The 18,786-nt window shown below is 37.3% G+C and overlaps 1 protein-coding gene across 4 annotated transcripts in view; it reads right to left on the reverse strand.

The window, feature by feature from the left end:
* Window positions 1-17,415, reverse strand: part of megf6a (multiple EGF-like-domains 6a) — a 32,200-nt gene extending 14,785 nt beyond the window's left edge. For 3 of the 4 annotated variants that reach the window (XM_053686353.1, XM_053686354.1, XM_053686352.1), the window contains exons 1-9: window positions 16,932-17,415; window positions 9,810-9,932; window positions 6,667-6,792; window positions 4,273-4,395; window positions 3,600-3,722; window positions 3,372-3,509; window positions 897-1,019; window positions 635-757; window positions 322-504 (exon numbers count right to left, since the gene is read on the reverse strand). In XM_053686353.1, coding sequence (XP_053542328.1) covers window positions 322-504; window positions 635-757; window positions 897-1,019; window positions 3,372-3,509; window positions 3,600-3,722; window positions 4,273-4,395; window positions 6,667-6,792; window positions 9,810-9,932; window positions 16,932-17,088 — 1,219 coding nt within the window. In that variant the 5' untranslated portion in view covers window positions 17,089-17,415. The remainder of the gene's footprint in view (window positions 1-321; window positions 505-634; window positions 758-896; window positions 1,020-3,371; window positions 3,510-3,599; window positions 3,723-4,272; window positions 4,396-6,666; window positions 6,793-9,809; window positions 9,933-16,931) is intronic. The other variant, XM_017487536.3, reaches the window with a different exon arrangement.
* Window positions 17,416-18,786: the final 1,371 nt, after the last annotated feature.

An 18,786-nucleotide genomic window follows, 5' to 3' on the forward strand; every position in this document is an offset into this window, starting at 1 on the left:
TTTAAAAACAACAACACTGGGTTAAGAATCAGTAAACCAACATTCATAGAATCACAATGGTATGTGTTTGGTAAATGTCCCATTGAGCGTGCTTAATGGCATAAATTCTCAGAACAGATTGACTTATACTCCTAACTTTCCTAATTACATACATTTTCCTTTTCTTTTTTTTTTTTTTGTTTCATTAGAGTTCCTGAATAACCCATGGTTACCCAGACTACTGAATATGATTTAAGATGAATAGGGCTGTTAAATATATTACCATGAAAAGGAACATAGGCAAAAAGACAAGAGGCCTCTTTGAAACCTTCAGCGACTGACCAAATTTCTCAATGATGGTGCTCTCCGCCCGCAGTTCTCCAAAGGTGTACTCTTCGTAATCGGCATAACGCTCTAGAGGCTGAGGGTAGTCCTGCAGCAGAGTAAACTCTGAAAATGGGTTCTCCACAACTATACGACGAGACAGTGCTTCAATAGACAGTGCTTCTAGTTCCTTCTTTATAGCTGGACAAACATGGAAAGGAAGAGACAGAGGCATGTTATATGTGTCATATGTGATGCTTTAAATATATATTGTATATAGTAGTATATCGTAATAGAGCTTTCTCAGATGCATTTTGGACCATTAACCTACGGATACAGGAGTGCGTGTCGTCAGCCAGATGGTGTCCCAGATGACAGAAACACTGATAAGACCCGGCTGTGTTCTGACAGGTATGCTCACAGCCTCCATTATCAGACACACACTCATCTACATCTGTCAAAATGTATTAAAACATACATACATACACACAAAAACATTCATCTGTTCAACTCAACACAAAACAAGGCATGAGGATTCATGTATTTTGTATAGAAATGTCTGAGGTTTAGCAAAGAACAAAGCAGTTGTGTACCATCACATCCACATCCATCTGAGTTGAGTCTGTATCCTGCCCTGCAGTAGCATTCATAGCCACCAGGATAGTTGGTGCAGTCCTGTTCACAGCATGAGCTCTCCTCTAGACATTCATCCAAGTCTGGAAAACACAAAGAGCCCTGGTGAATCTGCTCGACACACCACATGAAGCAATACTATGTATCACTACTGCAGGTTTACCCTTCAGGGTAGGAAATTTTACTAAAGCATATTTCCAGTCAGAGAAAAGAGCAGCTTTTCTTTCTGACTGGAGAGAAAATCCTACACAACACTCACAGAGAAACTACCAATCGAAAAAAATCATATTAGACTGTGGAATATAGACAACCAAAGTCCAGCTGGCTGGACTATGGTGAGCTGAGGTCACGGGGACACACTCTTTGGACATGCCAATCAACCTACCATGCATGTCATTGGCATGGGGGAGGAAACTGGAGTACCCAGAGGGAGCCCCCACAGCACAGGGCGAATATGCAAACTCCACACACATAGGGCCATGGTGGGAATCAAACCCCTGACCATGGAGGTATGAGGCAAATGTGCTAACCACTAAGCCACCATGTGCCTATAGTGAGCTATACAACTTGAGTAAAACTGTTATTTGGTAAGCCTACTAACCACTATTGCAGCTCTGAGCCCTCAGTCTGACTAGTGCCAGTATGTTTTGTTTTGAGATGTCAATCATGTTCATTAACATTTCAGTGACTGGCAGTTGGTTTCGATGTTCCACCCCTTTGAGAGATCTCCCAATCATCACATGGAGAAGCTGTGCTTCCAGGCTGGACAAGCATAATTTTGGGGGTTTCTATATAAAACCCTCACTCCCATTCACCCCAAGAGATGCACAGAGTCTGGACGGGACCCAAAAAGCCCATAGATGCCAGGTCTCTATCAGCACTGTGTCAGGAGCTTCAAAGGAGTTTTTCATGTAGGCTGTGATGTCCACTGAAAACAGTTTGTGTTAAAAGAACAAACAATGCGGTACTGTAGGGGGACATTTTATCATCTGATGTGCTAAAATATTGAATTTCACCAACAGTGATGACTAAGATAGACACATTTCTACATTTAATATAAAAAGATTTCATTGCCACATTAAGTTTAGTGGACGCTGGGCTTCCCATGTAGTCTTAAAGCAATTGCCTGGGATCAAATACAAGCAAATATATCAGTATATTTCTGCTACAATGTCTGCTAAGTTGTCCTTGTGACTGTGTTTTCAAACATGAAAATTTCACTTAAATTTAAACTTTACACTCAGGTTTATGACCTTACAGGAAATTCACACAGAATTCCCATGACGATTTCTCATGGGTATTTAATTGGAGTTCTTATTGGAATGGAACCAAATTATAAGAAAATAGCACAAACATTGAAAATGCCCATTTCCACCATTGGGGCAATAATTAAGTATTTCCAGTCAACCGGAATTACCATGAATCAACCTGGAATTAGACATGTGTCTATATTGTCTCAACACACTGTGAAGAGGATGGTTCGAGTGGCCAAAAAATCTCCAAGGATCACAGCTGGAGAATTGCAGACGTTACTTGTGTCTTGGAGTCAGAAAGTCTCCAAAACTATAATACGAAGTCACGTACATCACCACAAGTTGTTTGGAAGGGTTTCAAGAAAAAAGCGTCTACTCTCATCCAAAAACAAATTCAAGCATCTTCAGTTTGCCAGACACTACTGGAACGTCAAATGGGATCGGGTTCTATGGTCAGATGAAACCAAAAGAAACACTTTTTGGCAATAAACACCAGAGGTGGTTTTGGTACACACAGAGAGGTAGCCATATGGAAAAGTACTTCATGCCCACAGTTAAATATGGTGGTGGCTCTTTAATGTTTTTCTGCCAGAGGACCTGGACATTTTGTTAGGATGCATGACATCATGGACAGATATTAAATGAAAACCTGACTGCCTCTGCCAGAAAACTTAAAATGGGCCATGGTTGAATCTTCCAGCAAGACAATGATCCAAAACATACATCAAAATCAACACAGAAATGGTGAACTGAAGAGGAAATTTGAAAGATCTATATGGAGGAATGGTCTCAGATCCCTTGCCATGTATTCTCCAACATCATCAGGTATTATAGGAGAAGACTCAGAGCTGTTATCTTGGCAAAGGGAGGTAGCGCAACGTATTAACTAAAAGGGTGCCAGAAATTGTCGCACACCTATATTAAACAAAGAGTGTTGAGTTTGCAATTGTTTGATATCCATGAGAGCAGAGCATTTTTGTCATTTTTTTAAACAAAAGATCAAAAGGTTAAACAATAAAGACAATTTTTCATAGCCTTCTTTGATCATATTTACCAAGGGTGCCAATATTAGTGGAGGACACTGTACCTTGTTGGCCCCGACTGTTATAGTAAACCTGGTCTCACTATGGCATTATACATTAATATAGGCAAAACATATCTGTATTTAAAACATCTATTCACCTGAACAAGTCCTGAGGTCCTCATCAAGTTTGTAACCAGGGTTACAGCTACATACAGGTCCTAATGTTCCGTGCTGACAGTGATGAGAGCAGCCTCCATTCCCAGACTCACAACTGTTCACTATCTCCATTTCAATGCCTGTCAGACAGTATACAAGAACCAAAAAGAATGTGAGAGCAGATAGCTCAAATCACCATACCTGATCTTCAAATATTCTAGGTTACTTACGATAGCATTTCCTGCCATCAGAGCCTAGTTCATATCCAGGGTTACATATGCAGGAGAAGGAACCTGGATTGTTTCTGCAATCATGAGCACATGCAGCCTGTCCAGTTTCACATTCATCAATGTCTGAAACACATAACATACAACTAATCTGAACTTTTTTCAAATTATAAGAATTGAGGGAATGGTGTAGAATAGAGAAGATTTGAAATCCTGCATAGAATTATTTCAAATCTATTTCAAGTGTGGTTTCTTAATACCCTATGAATCACCCCCACTTTAAACAGCAATATCTTCTCCAATGTTTTACTGTATAAATAGGGTCCAGGGTCAGATCTCTGAGTATGGCCTTTTAACACCTGACTGGAGGGTTCAACATACCTTTAGGCCAAAAGTAATTCTGACGCAGAATTTAAACCTCTAGCTGGTTTTGTTAATCCCTGGTGAGAAGATGAACCCATCTCACATTCATTCAATCTTGTTTTCCTTTCCCAAATAAAACGCTTTAAAACACTATTCCAGCTTTCCAAATGTTCCAAAACCACTGGAATTACATTTTCCCAAAAGGATCCATTAAGGGGAGGATGTTCCTTATTAAAGAGCTTTCCACAGCAGAGTAAATGAAGTGAGCTACAGGGCGGAAAAAGTTTTCAGCTTTCATGCCAGTGCCATTTACCTTTACAGCTCTTGTGATCCCGAGCCAGGCTGTAGCCTGTGTGGCAGGCACACTGGACACGAAGGCCTACATTATGACATGTGTGCATACAGCCACCATTCCTCTCAGCGCAAGGGTTTCTCACTATAAGAGAAGCAGGCCACAATTAGAGCACATACTGTAACTTATAAGACATGGAAATACACTAATACTGTGATCTTAGCATATTTACACTGTAAACCTTTTTGACCTTTTTGAAGATATCCATACTCCATTCCAAACAACTGGTTAATTGGATACAGTAATAATTCATGGCTAAATTAGATAGCAGTTGCAATTCTTATGGCATAAATAGGATAATTACTAACAGTTCTGCACTGTGTGCCGGCTGCCTTTCATCCTCTTAAGGAATTTTACATGACTAATATCTGGAAGTAAAAAGAAGTTACTAAAGGAAGAAGCTGGTGTTTATGATTAAAGACAGGGTACACACAGAGACATCGTAAAAGTTCTTGATACAGTGAATCTCACTATTTTAACTCACAGGACCCATGTAACCACAGTACATACTGTAGTTTCTGAGAAAAATATCTGAATAATAAACACAGTATATTATATATAAAGAATGTCACTGAGAACTATTGATTGAGTTATATTGTGTTGAGTCACAACTCAACTACTATAAAAAGTTTTAAAGTTTAAGGTTAGAGATAGGGTTAGCATTTATGCTTTTTCTATGCGCAACTTCACATGTATTCTTATGATTGTATGAATTGTATAATATTTTTAAATGATTAAATCAGGTCATATAGTATGAATGCTTGTAATCTAATGAGAGCATACTGAACTGGACTGTTAAAAAATAATACACACTTTGTAGTTACAACATGCACTGCATTTTCTGTATACCTTTAAGATTTGAATATTAACAAACACAATGTTTCTGCTTAATAAAGACATTACAAGTACATCCGCAATGAAGATTTTACACTTTAGAGATCCCAGCTATTTAAATTTCCATTACCCATCAAATACCAAATCAACAGTACCATAATATTTATTTCTATCCTGCTGTATGTGTGCAATATCTATCAGGGTGCAATCCATTTCATTTCTGCAGCAATCTATCATTTATCTTCTAGATCATTTATAGATCGTTTGTCCCTCTGGAGATCAATCATTATCAACTGTGTGTCTCCAACTGTTTCAAAACAGTAGTGTGTACTGGGGAACAAAGGAATCTAAAGTGGAAGTACAATTTGGCAGCCACATAGATGCAGACCCTTTGTTTGCCAAGAAGATAAAGCTGAGTAATGTGAGTGATTCCTGGAGGAAATTGCAACAATTTCAAAGCATGCCAAATCACACAGCAATTTAACACATTTAATATTTATGCACTTCATGCACATGCTAAGCTCTGTTTTCCATCCCAATAAATTACTTCAGCTGGAGTCTTAGCTTTGTTATTTGTTATTGCTGTGTCATTGTCATCAGTAACTTTGATCCAAACAGCTAGTATGAATCAATTAAAGACAATACAGCAATATCAAGTCATGTGGTAAGAGCCTATAGGCAGACATCCAAATGGGCTTCAAGATATTAAGCCTTTGGCCTAGCGAGAAGCTCAGAGACTCCACATCTGAGTGCTTCAGCAGATATTTTAGCTGTCGTTCTCAAAGTCAGAAAGCCTTTCATCTATCCATACAACTAAATAGAAAGAGGCCATATTCACTGCTTTATTAGTCTGGATATATTTAAGCTTTTCTAATCCTTTTCTTTCTCTGGTTTTCCACACAGTAACTAAAAGGTGTGCACCTTGTGCTGGCAGGAATTTTTAAAAATCTATCAAAGACTATGTGGTTCAATTATCATGGGATGCAGGAATCCTAGTCCATAGATTCTCCAGTTTCCTCCAAGCTTCCAAAAACATGACAGTGGGTGAACTGGCTAAGATCAATTGCCCCTAGGTATTGCATGAGTACGGGAATTTGTGGTGTGTGTGCTCATGGTGCCCTGTGATTGACTGGTGTCCCATTCCGGGTGTATTCCTGCCTCATGCCCAGTGTTCCCTGAATAGACTTGACACTGACCAGAATAAAGTGGTTACTAAAAGTGAATGAGTAAATGATATTTAATTTGTAAATTTTAACATGTATGTAATTATTTTTATATTTAATGATTCATTTTACTATTTATTTATCTCATGCCAAGCACTTTGCACACGCCACATTGGCACACACAGCCCTCCACACAGTGACATGATTTTTATTTGATATTTTATTCTACATTAAAAATCTGTCATTGTCTTGTTTGTAGCCTGTGTATTGCACAGCTGAGAATGACCTTTCCATGTATGCAGTAGGCAGTTCCCAAAAATTAGCTGTATGGGGAAAAAAACAAACAAAGGTCACTTACATTTACAGTGTTTGCCGTCAGCAGTAAGCTGGTAGTTATGTCTGCAGCGACACTGGAAGTGGGCAGGAGAGAGCTGTACACACTCCTGTTCACAGCCTCCATTACTAATAGCACAGGAGAGCACAGCTGAGAAGCACAGAGAGTTGTGAGAGTTACACATAGGAACCACAGAGTGAGAGATTATCTACCAATGCAAAACTGTTTGCATAAGAATGATGTAAAATAGACACTGACAGGACTGTACTAATACAGTATGTGTCCTACAAATCTTGATGTTAATAATAAAAGGTTGTATTTGGCATTTTATCTTCACCCCAATTGGACAATAGTAAGGCTATGAAATATGTACTGTAGAAGCTGCTAAAAAGACCTTGCATATAAACTATTTCAGATGTAAATCTATTATTCAGATCATTGTTTGGACAGCTACAACTGTTACTGGATTTCTGTGGGACTATACAAATGCCATTCTGTTCACTTCTTTAAAGCCTAGTAAAAACAAATTGACTGGGTTATTGTTTCCTTAGTAAAATACTAATAATGGTGTCATGGTGAACAAATTCAACATGTTTCTCATCTCCACTCAGCACTAAATGGGATATCTAATGACCCAGCTATTCAGTACTCTCAAAAAAGTTTGTCAACATTACCACTGGGGTGGGACACTCTAATATAAGCTTGAAATCCATTAACTTTCCTACTGTAGGTAAAAGATAAATACATAAGGTAGAAGAGTTGTGTCCTTGACGTTCCCAACCCACATTCCCAGACAAAAACCGGTACTAAACTATATCTTTCCTTGTTGCTGGGATGGTACCCTCAAACATGCACCTTTTGTACCTTTAGTACTTATCTTTAATGTAGAAAGCTGCATATAGTGTGTATATATATATATATATATATATATATATATATATATATATATATATATATATATATATATATAATTATATAATTATATATATATATATATATATATATATATATATATATATATATATATATATATATACACAGTACCTTTAAAGCCTTACTCTAGAAGGTAATTATGGTCCAAATATGTACCTTACATCTTTTTAAAGGTACATTATTTATAGGTGAAAGAAACATAATAAAGGTACAAAAGATAAAGGTACATCTACAGCACCAAAGATAGGTCAAGTTTAGTACCTTTTTTGCTTGACAGTGCAGTGACAAACAATGGTACACTTTAGTATGTTTTGCCTGAGACTGAACTGAAACGTATAATAATAGGGTAAAGCAATGCAGTAAATTGTCCTGCACTGCACCATTAAAACCCATTAAACAGAAGCTGAACAGGGTTAAGTCAATGTGAGTAAAGAGCACTGTGTTTATACAGAGTGTGAACATTACTAGCTTGCCTCTTTGTCCACCCACGTGTCACCCACCCCTGTAATCACGATAGTTTGATGCTCAAATAGTGTGATTGCAAGGTTTTTACACACTGTCATTAGCGTTTTGTCAATGATGCTCTTCAGTTGGAGCTTATTCCTTTGGGGCTTATTTTAATTGTGGTATCCTGTTAGTCTTCTTGAGTCAGAAATCAGGAAAAAGATTTTCTAGAATCACTTGACCAGAAGCCATTACACAGGGCCAAAGAAGGGTTACAGCTTAAAGGTTGGTAAACAGACAAGACGTTAAGCACATATTTGAAAGCAATGGAAAGTGCTGAAAATGCAGAAAGTGTGACGTTAAAAGCAATACAACAGACTGTTCACATTTGTTGTGCGCACAAGGTATGTGTGAGCTTTGTATCTGTCATCATGCATCCAAATTTTATCCAAATGAGAAAGAGAAAATAATGACAGTGTTTTGAAGCTGGATGGAGATATACCTTGTGGTATTCTAAATTAGAAACAGAAGCCTGGATAAGAAAATGCTTCCAAAGGTAAAAAGTGGTACCCCATTCTGCAGAAGAAAATATTTGGCTTGTAGCAGAGTTATTATGCACCTACCTGTTGGTTTTTAAAGCTTTACGGATATCTGATACAAGACATCAGGCTGATTGCCAGCTTTCTGAGGGAACATTAGGCACATCAAATGATCCAAATGTCTGTGATTAATTAGCATATCCTTATGTGGTTTAACTGAACCCAGCTGGTTCCCTCACTCACTCAGCACCATTGACTTATGGAATGATTCTGGGCTTGCAGCCCTGGACTCCTCACATTTACTGAAATAGCTTAGGACCTCATCCCAGCGGAGGAGTCTGGAGCATCTACAGTGGATACGTTCAGTGCAGCTACTGCTTCAAACCCACAGCAGAGCAGCAGATGGATGAATTGCTATTATTTTAAAGTGCTTAAACACAAAGGCTTGTTTCCAGGACACAAAATTCATGAATGGCAAATGGAAACTAGTGGAACTGGATATATGAAGGCCACCTCTCAACTCTTCTGAATGCCCTCTTATTTCACTTAAACAAATGACAGCTGCTTTACAGTAATAGCAAACAACTTGGTGGGTCTTGAGAGAATTAAACCTATGAACCACATCCTCATTTTAAGGATGACATCAGAAAGTCATAAAAATCCTCCATAAGTTAATATGTCAAAGAAGGAGAGAGTTTTTATTGTGTTATTAAAAACACATGGATAAGAAATCCTCTTGGGTTCCGAAGAATGGCCTTTAAACCACGTTGAGGAACATCTAAAGTGGAGTCATAATTCCCTGTGTGGCTAAATCTGGCCAAAATGGTGGCTGTCTAAATCTAAAGAGAAGGAAGATTAATAAGTTTTGGTCAATATGTTAAATCAGAATGAGGTGTTAATCTGACACCTTCTTTATCAAAGGCAGAGCAGTAGTTGGCTGAGAAATAAATAAGATATATGAAATTAAACACTGCTCAACCTCAATGCTCACTGCCTCAAACAGACTATAACGAGGGCTGTACAGTACAGAACAGTAGGAAACATTCACCTGGTATGAAAACAAATAGTGCTTTCATTTCTTCTCATACACATAGCTGAAAGTGGAGTCCTATAGTGGCTTTGAAAGTAATCAGCCTTAGGATTGTGGATAGTGGTGGATAGTGGTGACAGTATCCAGAAGTTCAAGCCAAGGCCAGTCGCCAGTCTGTGAACTGTGATACTGGCCTCTTGTGAAACCTATGCCTCACTCACCAATACAAGTTCGGCCATCGATGTGTAGACGGAAGCCTGGGTTGCACTGACAATAGTAGGAACCTCTGGTGTTCACACATCTGTGCTGGCAACCTCCATTATGAACCTGGCACTCATTGACATCTGTAGATAAACAATTAGGAAAGCAATCAAAGACTACACTGCAAAAAATGCCTTTCTTGAAACAAGCAATACAAACTTAAATCTAGCTAAAGTGTACTAAAATCAAGCAAAAAAAAAATCTGCCAATGGGGTAGGCAAAACTGACTTGGTAAGAATTCTTGAAAATAGCATGCAGTAAATATGTAGTCACTAAAAATGCTATTGGATCTTAAAGCAAAAATGCCTTAATGTAAGCATGTTGTGCTTATTGCAAGCAATTACTGACTTTAAGAATTTAACCCTTAATAATTAATAATTAGCAAAAAGAAAAGAAAAAAAAAAACAATTTCTTCAAACAGCATAATAAAAATAAGTGACTTTGTCTTAAATTAAGGCTCCAGAAGCATTGTTATTTTTAGCAGCTTTAGGACACATGATAACACATGAGCACAACAAAATTTTGACAGTTAGGTGCTGATAAAATAGAATTTCTGTAGGGGTACAGTACGTGCGTACTCTGCTGATGACGAAATTTGCGTCATGCATACTCTACGCAAAAGTGAAGCATACTTTCTGCTTAAGGGGTAACATCAAACAGGTGTGAATGATCAGTGGGACATGTGACATGGTCATGTGATGTGCTGGGGTTGATGGGTAATGTAGTTCAATGTGGCTTTCAGCATAATCATGACACATAGCTGCTTCATTGAAATATTTAAGTGTGCAAGTGGTCTTACTCTTAAAATAAGGAAAATAATCTTGTTCCTCTGCTGGTATATTATGCAAACCATTGTTGTAGCTTGTTACTGGTTAACTCTTGCTTAATATTAGCTGGAATATCTTATTAAGACAAAGTTATATATATTTTCAAAAATGAGATTACTTCTCCAATGCAAAACATGCTTGACAAAAAAATAAAACTAATTTCCCAGAAACAAGGCTTTTTTTTTTTTACTTACTTGAAAGTCCTTTTTTGCAGAGTAAATCATGTCTCTAAATATGTTTTGATGAGCTCAAACCATGTTATCTGAATAAATGTTGTTATTTTTTATTTCAAATGCTACAAAAACAAAATAATAAATCTTTCAGAATTCTGACAGACAATTTGTATGGCTCAAATTAATAAGTTCCAGGGCTGAAACACATGCATAACCATTCACAGCTAAATAGCTGCAGTCTCTAACAGGCTCCAAAACTAACACTGCTCTAAGCCCCTGCTGAAATACTAAACTGTAAGCAAACATGTTAGTAGATTCCTTAATGCACCATTGGAAAACACTAAAAACAAGTGATTGAGCCCTAAGGCCATATTTGCCTGGTTAGAGCATCACTAAAGCAAAATCTATAATTAGCTCATACTGTAATTCTATTTCTCCTCAATAGTTCCCTATATAATGCCAACACTACAGTCTATCCTGGCCGTTCCAGTTTACCACCAAATCTAAAACACCATCAGACTGTTGTTATTTAAGATCAGTGTTTTCACCACAACATCACCATTACAACATACAACAATGATCAAAATGTTTTTTTTCCCCTGCATATAACTTACACCTCTGTCTGATGGAGAGAAAAAAACTTGGATTACCTTGAGCTGCTTCTAGGCCAGTAGTACAAAAACCACAGAAGAGAATGACTTAAAGTAATGCTTGGGTAGCTGTTATAAACACATCATATTCCCTCTGAAGCTACTGCTGTAGTTTGTGTGTGTGCGTGCTCTAGGTTCTGGATGTTGCTCAAAGAGGCCTGGTGAGCTCAACTCAAAAAGAAGCAGCAATGAAGCACACTCATAGAAAAAAAATACAGCTGGATAACCGTCAGAATTAGTCCTTGGAGCTAACTTTGTCCGACTGAGAGTTTTGTGCACATTACCAAAGCTAACATATCTACTGAAAAAAGATACATAACATTCATTAAATCATGAAGATTTCTTTGATTTGTCCCTCTAGGGGGAAACAAAGAAATGTAAAAGTAATATGTAGAACCATACAACAGTGTGTTTCCCTTCAGGAAGATAAGATCCCATCCTATAACGAGAAAGAACTCTTGAGGGAACATTTTTGAAAATTGGAAAAGAGTGTAAGAGGTTTTTATAAAGGTTTACTTATAATGTATATGTAAATATTTAACATAATTGCACAACTTAGACAATTTAATGAGATCTTAATTGTAATAACTAGTACACAATAAATAAAATATTAAACTTGGTAAAATCTTCTGTATTTGCTCTCCCATGTAAGGAAGATGCAGTTTATTATAGTTAATGTATAAAGCCATAGTTTATATTTTGAATGATGCTGTTCTGAGACTGCAACCACCAAAAAGTGACTTGTAATACATTTGTAATACATACAGTACTCTCTGTTAATTAACTCCAGAGTAATCCTTGGAAGGCTCCCATGAAAGTTTTTCAGGGAACAGTTTTTGATCATTATAAGTGTCCGTGCTTGGCATCTATTTTGCATTTTCCTCCTAGTGGAGGTCTGGACTGAACATTGCAGCACAGCTTACAAATATGTGTCAATTAGAGGTTAAATGGTGTGATGGAAGGAAGGATAATTAAAAAAATGTGTACTGGCAATCATTATCACATTAAACTGACATCAAATTATTTATTACAGTACACCATTTAGACCTGTTCTGTTTTTTCCAATGGAATAAGAAATGATATGCATTATATCCTGTGGGAGACTAATATGTAGACACAATTGCAGGACAGTTACAGGAAGTCTAAGAATTTTGTTCACCACAATGAGATAAAATGTGTCTATCAGATCATCTACCATGTTCAATATCTGGTTTCCTATTCATGTTCCAGGCCTCCCTTCTAACATACATCTGTTTTAGAGGGAGGATCTCAACAAGATGAACCAAACAAAATGGTCAAGCAATTGTTCACTAGACATCGATGGGTCTCCTGATTTTAAACTGTCACTTTAAAGAGATGCACTCACTAGGCAAATTACTAAGCTTTCATTAGACAGCCTGCTGGCATTCAGAGTAAATTAAAAAGCTTTTAATGTCCTATTAATAGATCATTTAATAAAAAGAGATTACAGTAGTGTTTAAGCAGGATCACTAATGTGCTGTGCCATTCCATTGCATGCTAGGCCAATAAGAAGACATCAGGTAGAAAATAACATTAAAATAATTAACCAATCTAGTTGTCCTCGGTCACATTTAAATATCTGGCATACATCTTTGATCAAGTTTAATATATGTAGTTATTCATCTTCACCAATGACTTTTTCTTAGTCAAACTTACAGTGAGTCTAGAGCCTATCCCAAGAACAACCAGCATGAGGAATTAATACACCCTGGATGAGACACAAGGCATCATACACACATGCATTTGCACACATATTCACACTTAGGTGAAACGTAAAGTAGCCAATCCCCCTACCAGCATGTTTTTCGGAGGTGGGAAGAAACCGGGGAACCCAGAGAAAACCCAGACATACATGGGTAGAAAATGTGAATCTCCACACACACAGTAACCAGAGCTCAGGATCAAGCTGAAGAGCTGTGAGGTGGTAACGCATCATGCTGCCCTGTTTATTACATTGTGATGTCATTATTCATTTTAATTAAGAAATGTTTAGCCAAATTGAGGCAAATTGGAGCACATATCCCAAAGACTGCCTCAGATGATTAATTATACAAGGTATTACACTGTAGAATAACTTTAAACTTTATACAACATTTCTTTTCATGCAGCCAAGATTTACTTATTCATGCCAACAGAGCCAGAAAACAAAGCCATTCTGTTAAAAATGACAAATAGCAAAGTCTTCCAGATAAATCACATATACAAATTAATAATGTATTGTTTTTGTTATGAGAATAGAAAATCAAGCATATATTATTGTACCATTTCAGGAAAATTGTTAAACATCCGTTGTGCCACTGTAAAGTACAGCTCACAATAGTAAATGAAAGATTTAAAATGTATTCTAACAGACTGATATTTGCAATGAGCTTTGTATGAGTTAAAGGATCTGGAGTCTCCACAGCACAATGTGATTCACACAAGCCCTGAGAAGACTATAATTGCTAAAGAGTAATGGAGACCACCTGTCCAGGAGATCCAAGAGGAATCTTAATTACAGTGGCTTAAAGCCAGAAGTCGACATGAGGCTGAAAAAGTCCACAGCAGCAGTGTAGTGCATGCCGAGAGGAAAGACCCCAGTCCATTCACAACCCAGGAAGAAGTAAACAAATGCCGGTGTTTCTCCTGAGACTTGAAATGAATGAAGTGGCTGTGAGAAATAGGTTAGAGACTATATGTGGACTGCAAGTGTTTACTCCTGTATACTTGATTTGCAACTCATATGACACTAAGTAGGAACATGTCCATGGATGGGGAATTAACTGTGGTTAAAGTGTCATTTCTCAGAGAAAGGGTAAAGCATTATTGATGTTTTGTTGTTGCCTCCCATGACCACATTCAACAGGTTGCATAATAGAGGAGGCTATTCATCATAAAATAATACTTATATTAGGTGAGGTGTAATAAATATTTAACTTAATCAAGCCCACACCCCTCCATCTAATAAAATGTTTCATCTTTATCTGGAATCAGGAGAGGCTCTGGAGGTTTAAAACTCACTCTTCTCAAAAGTACACTGTTTTTCACAAGCTAATATTATAGCATACTACCATTCTGGCTCAGAAAAAACATCAGTGGCTACAGTCAGCACCAAGTCTCTAAGGTCTGGTGTATGGGAGCACTTCGGTATCCTGGTAGGTTATGACACTGACAGTCAGTAAGTGGTAGACTGAAACATTACAGTGTGCCAAATCTGACAAATACGATATTTGTACAATACACCTGCACTGATACTACAGATACATCCACCCAATATTGCAACACATTGCACTTTCCATGATTATTTAACCCAAAACTACGCTTGAATTACCCATATGTATACAAAGTTTGATAAACAGCAAATAAGCGTGTGCATATCAAGCCAAAAACTATGAAAGCGCCCCAATCAAATCTAATATTTCTGTAATGGCTTCTGTTTGTCCTGCTTATTTGTCCTGGAAGTATGCGCAGTTGGAAAGAGGCTGGATTTTCTTTTGATTCTGGTTCCTCTCAGTGTTTCTTCCCCATGGATCGAAGGGAGTTGTCTTTGCCACTTTTACTCATGGTTTGCTTGTTAGGGATCAGTAACTAGACTCATATGCCTATAATTTGTTTTGTGATTATATTTTTTGTTCAAAGTTTAAGTGGATTTCATTTATTTCATGGTCCATTCTGAAAGAGGCAGGTGTTATCAAAAAAGGTTCTGTAGAGAAATAAGGATTAGAAAAATGTGATATTACAGACTGCCAAAATCATAGTCTGTCTAGCACATTTGTGGAGTAAAAAATAAGGGCACATAACAAATCAAATACTGAGGATGCAGTTCAACTGCTGACAGATGAAAGGAAACTGCAACTGCTGCAAACTGTTCATGCCAGGCAGTCTTCTTTTAATCAAATACACATTTTCTTCAGTTTATATCTCTGAGACATTTATCCCTTAAGGCCAAATACCTACACTGCGAAATCCCCTGTGTTAAATTGACACTTATCTAAAGTAATCAGTGGTAATCTGAGGGATTTGTGGTAATTCAGCACCTGATGTTACACCAATAGAGATGCCCGTTCTCACAGCTAAAATTCTGGCTTACAGTGCAATCTACAACCCAGAAACATCCCAAAACTAAGGATTAAAAATAATTCTATTAAATAAGTTAATTTCTTTTTCATCGAGAAATCTAATTGAATACTTGGCTCACAGAATCAGTTTGCAGTGCAGGCATATGCTTGTTTAACTGGCTTTGAATCAGAGCATCTGAGAGTTGGCTTAGGACATTTAAGCACTCAGGCAAACCATGCCATGTCTTTCTCCATATCTCAGGGTTCATCCATTATTCCAACATTACTTTTAAACCCATAGGCATGATTAGAAATGCTAATCACATCTGTCACATTCTTCATGATTCTTTGATGTTATACAAGGCTACGTAATTAAAAGCATATTATCTAATTGGTTTAGTGCCTTCTTTTGTTACTGTCACAGATCAGAGAATTGTTTAGCATAATTTATGCATTTTTGCAATGTGGTCCAGGGAAACTTTTTTTTACTCAAAAGTGGACTCCCATCCTGGGTATTTTAGGATCCTGGGTATTTTTAGAACCCTACTTACTTAATAAATAATACTTCTTTGTAAGTGTACTTTGTTTACTTCATCATCTTTCTAGCACTTATTATCTAATGACAAAATGTAACATCCTATTATTGATCTAGGTCTTTTTGTAATTGTATAGGTTTTGGAATGCCATGAAATAAACAAAAATAAAGTTGGTGCTACACTCTAAATCCATAAAATTTCCCTTGGTAATGTAACTTTCATAGCTACTGTATAATGGGTATGACCAGGAACAAATTAGCTATTGGATATATATAGCTTCATAAATTACTTCCTAAATGTCCACAATATTAAGACTAGAAATTGTGCAAAATGATTTAATTTATCTCAAACTAATTTATCCTTATACACAACAACCTAGTGATTCCAATGCTATTATTTCTTACTTATAAAAGTATACTTTAAGTAAATGAAGTTACATTAAGTAACCATAGTTAGACTTTAAGTTTAAATACAAAATTTGTGTACAGCATGCAATGGGGCAGATACTGCCAAAGGTCTACAGTAAGTATATGGAGTCTGAATTACATTTTGTTACAATTTTGGTCAGTTATAACTAAACAGTATACCTGAATAGTATTTTGTTTAGTATTCCTAAAACATCTCTCATCTGTTCTCAAACAAGACTTTTCTCGCCCTCCATGGATAATTAAGTGATAAGTGACAGATGTTTTCAGTACCACAGCCAAGACATTACCAAATCATACAGGCAGTTTGGCAATTTCATGTATTATTATTCACCCAACAAGGCAACAATTAACAAAAAAAAAAGATTATTATGATACACTTATTCATATGTAATGCTATAGATAACACTCACCTGTCCCCACATAGCCTGTGTGGTATCCATTGAAGCAGGTGTAGCAGTTCCTATGAAAGTAGCGATAATGTGTATTCCCAGCACCCAAATTGAGAGCTACCCGACCCCAAAGAGTCACAAAAAGTAAGTAAAACCAAGGTGACATAATGATGAGCATGGACTGCACCACTGACACTGAACTCAGACACAAACAAATGCAGGCAGACTAGTAAAAGAAACCCTGAGCACAGACAGAGAGAGCATTATGCAATAGATGAAGACAACACAACTGCTGCTGTGCAAGCTGAACACCGTCTGTGTTGTACTGAGTATCATGTAACACTTTTCTCCGATCTTAAACGCTGTGTCTCTCTGCCTCTCGCTCTGTCTGCTGGTCTCCTCTGCCACTGCCAAAGTCTTCTCATACTCTCTGACTCTTTCTGGTTCTTCTCTCTAAGCTCTGAGAGATATGCATGCCTGGATTGTTGTGACCCTGTGGCTCCTCCTCCACTGCTACGTCTATATCACTTCTGTTCAGCCTCATCTCCCCATCAGGAATTACTGAATTCCTCAAATCAACAAACCTCCAGTTTGCTGAATTCACTTACAACAGTTATCACACGCCCTTTTCTCAGAGATCTACATTCCTACATTGCTTTTGTCCAGTCTTAAATTGATTAAGATCTTCTGGGTGGGAGACGACAGGATCATTTGAACAAAACACAATGGTCACAAGAGAAATGAGAAGAATACTTTGTAAATCAACAACGAGATCATTCTTTAGCTATAGTTGAGTGCAAACTTTTGCATCCCCCATGGTTTCTGGGTAATGCACAATTTCTGGGGGGAAATGCACAATTATTGAACAACATAAACTTCCAGGATTTTAAAAAATTAATTAATGAATCCTAAAACAAGACAACAATTCAACCAGAAGTTAAACAAGGAAGCAAAAATAGGTGGAAAAGAAAAAAAAGAAAATTTTGAAAGTTAAAAAAATAGAAAGTTTTGTCCTGACCCTATTGAGATCCAGACCTCATTTGAAGAAGGCAGTGTATGACTTCTGGCAGACAAACATGGTAAGACAAATTGAAGAAAAAAAAAAGATTGGTCAAAAATAGAACATGTCAGCAAGAATGGGTAGACACGAAGGCAGTTAAAAAGACAACTATGGGCATACATGTTATTAGAGACTATCTATCACACTCACACATGTGTGCACACACACACACACACACACACACACACGCACACAGAAAAATTTATCCAACCCCTATCACCAATGTGAAAAACTAATTGCCGCCTTAAACTTAAAATCTGGTTGTGCGACCTTTAGCAGTAATAACTGCAACCAAATGGTTCCGATAATTGGAGATCAGTCTTTCACGGACTTCTAGGACTAGGATTTACTATTATGCCTTTTTTTATTTTTATTTTATTTTTGATTTTCTGGTGGAGAGCAGAATTCATGTTTCCCTCAATTATTGCAAGTTGCCCTGGCCCTGAAGCAGCAAAGCATCCCCACACCATCACACTTCCACCACCATGCTTTACCGTAGGTATGATGTTCTTTTTGTGGAATTCTGTGTTTTTATGCCAGTGTAAAGGGACTCCTGTCTTCTAAACAGTTCCACTTTTGACTCATCATTCCACAGAACATTCTCCCAAAAGGGATTGAGGATCATCAAGGTGTGTTTACATAAAATTCAGATGAGCCTTAATGTTCTTCTGGATTTGCAGTGGTTTTCGCCTCTCCACTCATCCATGGATGGCATTTTTGCCCAGTGTCTTTCTGATAGTGGTGTCATGAACAATGACTTTTATTGATGCAAGAGAGGCCTGTAGGTCGTTCGATGTTGTCCTTGGCTCTTTTGTG

Source organism: Ictalurus punctatus, chromosome 15, assembly GCF_001660625.3.
Source record: "Ictalurus punctatus breed USDA103 chromosome 15, Coco_2.0, whole genome shotgun sequence".
NCBI classification, from domain to species: domain Eukaryota; kingdom Metazoa; phylum Chordata; class Actinopteri; order Siluriformes; family Ictaluridae; genus Ictalurus; species Ictalurus punctatus.